This window comes from Callionymus lyra, chromosome 6 (genome assembly GCF_982586985.1).
Source record: "Callionymus lyra chromosome 6, fCalLyr1.hap1.1, whole genome shotgun sequence".
In the NCBI taxonomy this organism is placed as follows: Eukaryota; Metazoa; Chordata; class Actinopteri; order Syngnathiformes; family Callionymidae; genus Callionymus; species Callionymus lyra.
In genome coordinates this window covers 15,411,533-15,417,895 of record NC_141823.1, presented here as the reverse complement: position 1 = coordinate 15,417,895, position 6,363 = coordinate 15,411,533, and the positions used below count along the sequence as shown (strand labels likewise).

General features: G+C 39.5%; 1 protein-coding gene across 1 annotated transcript; it reads right to left on the bottom strand.

Moving 5' to 3' along the window:
* Positions 1 to 192: 192 nt before the first annotated feature.
* On the bottom strand, positions 193 to 6,191 carry gpa33a (glycoprotein A33 (transmembrane), paralog a). The gene is made up of 7 exons (XM_087793864.1): positions 6,004 to 6,191; positions 4,410 to 4,576; positions 4,099 to 4,315; positions 3,605 to 3,778; positions 2,761 to 2,877; positions 2,554 to 2,683; positions 193 to 1,544 (listed from the first exon to the last, which is right to left on the bottom strand). Exons 1-7 carry the CDS (start codon positions 6,044 to 6,046, stop codon positions 1,076 to 1,078), a joined length of 1,317 nt encoding a protein of 438 aa, XP_087649990.1. The 5' UTR covers positions 6,047 to 6,191; the 3' UTR covers positions 193 to 1,075.
* Positions 6,192 to 6,363: the final 172 nt, after the last annotated feature.

Genomic DNA, 6,363 nt, shown 5'->3' with positions numbered 1-6,363 from the left:
AAGATGTTTAGAAATATTTTAAACAACTTTAAAACAACCCAGAGCGGTGTCATAGTAGTAATTCATTTTTTTTAAATAAGTGACAAAAATATTATAGAACCAAAGTATTCTTGCATTTACAAAATGTGTTTTCAAAAAGTGTAGAAAATAGATCTGTTGAAAAGAAGTTCCCTGAAAAAAAAGATGCATGGATGGATGGAGATTCATCTTTATTGATTTATGAACATGGAAAAACAAATAATTGATAATGACTGCAACAAGGCACACGGCCAACATTGTGGAAGCTAGAACTTGATATGAAAAGTGTGAAGAACCAAGTGGGTTCACCACATTAAGTTAAGACCAACTTCATCAAATATTTATCATTGAAAAAACTTGAGGTGCTGTTTAGTAGTTGTTCTTGTCTACTAAAATGATTTAACTCAGACAAATATCTTGAAGATGTAACAATTTCAACAGGATAAAATGTAATAAAATAAAAAGAACAAAAATATGTACATTAAAAGCTAAAGTAAAATCACATCATACAGCATGATTAACAACCCAAAGAAAATTCCAAAGGAGTACTGAAATCTTTTTGCTCATTTAAAAATGATCATTAAGGTGGACTGGACAAAATAAGTATTAAAAAATACAGAAAATAAAGGGAATTTTAGGAAGAAAATAAACATTTATGGATCTTCCTGTCTTTGAAAAAATATATACTCTAAAATATCTCATTTTAGATCAGGGGAACTTTAGTTAAAAATGTGTTTTTCTATTACAGCATTTCCTGAGAACTCAGTGTTCTTAGAGGTCATGGATCTCCTAAAAAAAATAAAGAATAAAAACTCAACCAAATGGTTGTCAGAGTAAAGCAAAGTAGCAAATGGATGATCACTTCATCCTTCTCTAGAAATCGCTGGCTGTAAAAGCGATATATAATCTCTGGATTCTTAACATGTAAATGTCATAAAACATCACATAAGTCATGCATCTAGCACCGCAAGTATTGTAACCCAAGATCTTAATCCGTCGAAACTGACTTTTCATGACTTTACCAATAGATCTACTAATGCACGTCTCACACGGAACTTTAGTCTTCGTAGTCTCTTCTCCTGGGCTTGTTAGAGGGCACGGGTGGTTTATCACGGTCATCGTAAGGCTCATCATAGCGACGGTCGGCCTCTTCATCGTAGCGATCATTACGGTCTCGTGGCTCAGTGTAATCACTTCTGCGGTCGTCGTACTCCCTGGGGCGATCGTCATAGTCACTGCGGGGTTCGTCGTTGCCTCGGCGGCGGTCGTCATTGTCGACTCTGCGGCGGTCGTCGTAGTCGCTGCGTCGGTCGTCGTAGTCGCTACGTCTGTCGTCGTAGTCGCTACGTCGGTCGTCGTAGTCTCTGCGGCGTTCTCGCTCTTCCCCGCGGTACCCGCTTTCACTTCCATCCGCGTACCGATCGTCTCTGTCAGAAGTCATTCTCACGCTGGCTTCTTCGTCCTCATCGGTGCGCCGTTTGTCGCCATTTCGAACCGCCTCGCTGTGATTTTTGTCTTCCTGGACCCTAGAAGAGCAAGTGAGTCAGTTGTGGCGACTTAATGTTTGCTGCAGAAAAACTGCTACAAAACTTTGCAACTATTCAGGGACAAGCATCTGTACTACATTCACTTATATATTATGAATATTTCCAAGTTGAGTATAACAGTAGATCACATCACGAAGATCTTGTAACCTATTTATTTGTTGCTCCTTTAAATGTTAGTTGGTTTCATTTGTTCAGCATTCAAAATATTCATCCTATGCTTTATTTTACAACAATAATTGAAGTTATGTTTACTCTCAGAGAATGAAATATATGCCACAGGCACAAAAAACTATTTTTAAAAAGATGACTTTTGTAATTTAAACCTTACAGCACTTAGGAAGCAAGTTAATACTTCGACTGTTCTTAGTCAATCAATTAAATATAGATTTTTTTTCAACTGCAGAGCCCTGTGATAGGGGCCCTGGATTTTTTGCTACGGAGTAGAAAAAAAAGCGCTGTTCTGACATCAGCTCCCTCTGTTGGTCGTGTGAGGAAGTCCAGTGCTAGTCAATTATATATAGCGGGAGATTGTGAAGAAAAATCAAGGTTATCATCCAGTGTTGTATGGAAGATTACTCTAAAAAGGTTTACCTACACAGGATGATGTAAGAAAAAAAGTAAAAACAACACCACGTAAATAGCAGACTCAAGGATTCAATTTAAGGATTCGAGGATCTCTTGTCTCATCCATTCCCTTGTATCTGAACCCTGCCCTTATATATACAGTACAAGTGTGATGGTCTGTGGTTGCTATACCAACCGTGACTGGCCGCTCTTTATAGAAGATTAGGTTCAAAGTTAAGTGCAATCCATGCCTTTACCAAGTTGTTGTTGTTGTTTTTTATGCAACTCTGTTGAGTTGAATACATAAAATAAACCTTCAAAAGCAACAAACTTTCTTCTAGGATATAAACTGAACAAACCTTTTTTTTTTAGACATTAAACCGACTGTTTTTGCATTGTACGGTGTGTTAAAGAACATCGTTACCCCATGACATATTCCTCCTGCTTGTCCTTCTTCTTGCGGCAGCAGCAGCAGTAGACCACGATGATGATGATGATCAGAGGGACCGCCACCCCAACGATGATTCCTGCGGTCGAGCCCACATTCATGGATTCTGCGTTGTGGGAGAAAGAAGCAGGTATTTAGGCATTTTAAAAACTATATACAATACGTTTAGAGAACTGGACTCACGTGGCATGACCGAGAGGGTGATGTTGCACATGGCTGAGCGGATCTTGTTGGATGAAGTGCATGTGTAGTATCCTGACGTCTCTCTGGTTATGTTGAACAGTGAGAGGACGCCTGCCTCTGGAGTAAAAGCACACAAAAGCAACTCATCAGCTGAAGTGTAGACGACGTTTCCTTTATTTCATCAATAAAATGTAGTCCCCGGTTCAGCATTTGACAGTTGAAGACATTTCCTAGAAATGTCATTGAAATTCCTTCATCAGTTTTTGAGCCATTTGCTGCACAAGTGACAAAATTGACAGTAAAAAGAATTGTGACTGAAATCTTCCCTTCTCTGGGGTTTTGTGTTGTCGACTAGATTGATAAACGAATCATACAATATCAAAGGGCAAATACCTACAACACACCAACAAAAAAAAAAGAGAACAGAAAATTGGGAAGTTCTGAAATACATCCAACGTGAAAACAGATTTATAGAGATTTCTCCACTCCTTTCTGCACACTGGGGTCAGGCTATTTAATTTAAAAATATATAATGTTTATAACTCCCTCCCCTCACTTATGTACTTCTGTGTATGTACAAAGGTTTGTTGTTGTCGATACATTTATCATGTTATTTATTATCGTGTTCATTTTAGTGAATCCATTTCAGGTTCAATTGATTTAATCATCGTTTTTTATCCATAATTGTCATTTCTTTAATTTGTACTGTACATTATACTATAATGCGTGTATGCTTAATCTTTTTTTGTCAACTGCTTTGACAACTCAAAATATCCCCTCTTGTAAGTACATATACTCTTAACGATGAATCACTTTCATGTTGAATGTGCTTCGATCCACTTACTTTCCTCTGATCTGGTGGCTGGTGCTCTGGGGTCGCGAGGAAGATTCCGGACGTCATTGCTTTTCCACTTATAGACCGGTGGAGGCGAACCTTCCTCCGAGTGGCAAGTCAGCTTGATATCCTGCCCATAAACCGCTTCTCCCACGATCTTACAGATGGGTGTAGACGGAGCAACTACAAAGAAGAAGAAGAAATGTTATCCTGAGATGTTAATAAATTCTAGACTATAATGGTATAATTCAACTTAAGGAAAAAAATTGTAGGCGTTTACAATGGTTGACATGATACGTTTGACTTTTAACAAAGGAAGGTTGTGGTTTAAATCACAATATAGAATCCCATTTAGTGATTTAACTTAATTCAAACAATATAAATTGAAGAATAGAATCCAAGTGCGTGTTAATTACAAAGAAGATGAGAGAACTGATCAATAGAAAGAAGCTTCAAACTTGTGACACAGTTATCACTAATCCAAAACAAAAGAGACAAGTTACCGAGAACCACCAAGCGCGTAGTAGCTGCAGGCTTTCCCTCGTCATCTCCGGGGATCATGACACGACATTCAAACTGCTTGTTATCTGCCAAAGTGATGGAGGAAAGCTTCAAGTTGGCTTTTCCGGTCTTGACGTCGACATCTATCTTCACGCGGCCCTCATAAATCGACTTGATGTCGGTGCGTAAAGGGCTGGAATAGTGGGTGAGGATCAGTATCTGTGGTAAGTAGGGAGACGGAACAATTTTTTACATTTGATAAAAGTTGACAGTGACAACAGTTGATACGATGACTCGCGACGGTTCGACTGACCTCCTTAGCGTTAGCCTGTGTTCCCTCCAGGGACCAGGAAATGATCACCATCGGTGGTGCCGGAAATTTAGATTTAAAGGAACATGGCAGTGTGATGTTGTCTCCTCTTGCATGTTCATAAATTGTTTCGGGTATCTTCACCTCAAGGGCAGAAACCACTGACGCCACTGTAAAGATCAGAGTCGCATGTCAGATGAATGGAGTCCAGCTCCACCTTAAAAACAGTTGCAGCACAAACATATATAACATGTAACTAAACACATTGTCTTAGATTTATTTTTCAGATTGTTCTTTATTTCTGTCATGTGTCAAAATACTTCCATGCAATGAAACAAATAAGGTTTTAAGAAGAAGTATCTGAGGATAAATACAATCTGAAACACAGAATGCAATTGTATTTTAGCCACCATCATCTAACAAGTTTTGCTTGCCAAGTCTAATGAAGGTCCTTCAAGACACAATGTGTTGTACACACACACACACACACACACACACAATAATAGAAGATAGTCAACCCAGCAGTTTTCTATACATTTGTTTTTCTTTGTGGTGAAGGCCATGAAAGCAGGAGCCCAAGTGTGTGCAGGTTCTGCTGCCGATGAGTCATGTCAACAATATTTAGCTACTTTCTTAAATCCATCCTACTCAATTTCCATAGTGAGTACGATTTGCTTCTCTAAAACCTAAGTCTTCCCACAGCCAGAATGAAGATGCAATATCTCTGCAAGAGCCTGAACTGCTTTATTTTTCAAAGCAAAAATAAGCAGCCGCCGGCTCCTTGATCTGCTTTTTACAGCCGTGAGCAGGTCCAGGGTGAGAGTTGAAATGAGAATGGATTGAAAGACAAAATGAAGTCGGTCTGTCGGCCAAGTCGTTTCATTTCTGTCACAACACGGCTGACTTTTTAGGACCACACCCTCTGGCCTAGTTTGTGATACGTTAAAATCCACTCGCCTAAATTCATGTCACAGAATATAGGTTTTATTTTCACATCACTAGATTTTAAAAGTAAGTGCTTCATTAGAAGTACATTACGACCTCAGTTTTTGAACATTCTTTTTTTGTGACTCACCATTGATCCCATTACTATAACACTTGTAATACTATCAATAGTTGAGGGGCCTCATATAAGGCAACAAGTAAAAGCATGTTGTATATTGTGGATTTATCTTTAGTTTGCAACCTCCATAACCCCCTTCATATATCTACAAGTGGATTCAATTTGACCTGTTTGCTAGTCTAGTACCATTAGCTCAAGTCATGTGGCTTTTATTTGATCATCCAAACATCCATTTTGAATGCTTCAACAACCAGGTTTTTTAAGAGAAAAACTAACGAGGAGTTGCTTGATTTATATCATATCATTAAAAAACGATTAAAAGGCAGAAAATCATTTTCTTCATTTAAAATATAAAACCATGAAAGATTCGTTGTATTAACAACGGCACAACACATTTTGTTTCTTTAAGCGAGGGGGGAAAAACGAACTTATATGAGTTAGAAAACTGGTTATATTTCCCGTGGAACCCTGCAGGTAGAACACAAACAGGTGTGGCACCTGAAGAACCCGTCCAGAGAAACGCTCTCTACTCACTGAGGCAGGTCAAGAACACGGCTGGAAATGCTCCCTCCATCATTGGAAACTCGCTTCAACGACCTCGCCGTCTTTGGTTAATGTCTACTTTAACTTTAAAAGGGTGAACCTGAGCTCACCGGCGGACATTAGCATCGAAACTCGACTCTACTCTGATGAGCTCTGGCAGGGGTGCGCCCGCCGCTTCTCGTGATTGACAGCGCTCTAGACCAATGGGAGCCGCCACCGCTCTCCAGGTGCATTCTTGACCCGCCCACCTGACATGTTCCTGCTCGTCCTCTCCTCCCGGGCTGAGAAGAGCCTGTTTCATCTAAAGTCACACGCACATTTCTGATTGCACCACTTTTGCTTGTGGCTCAA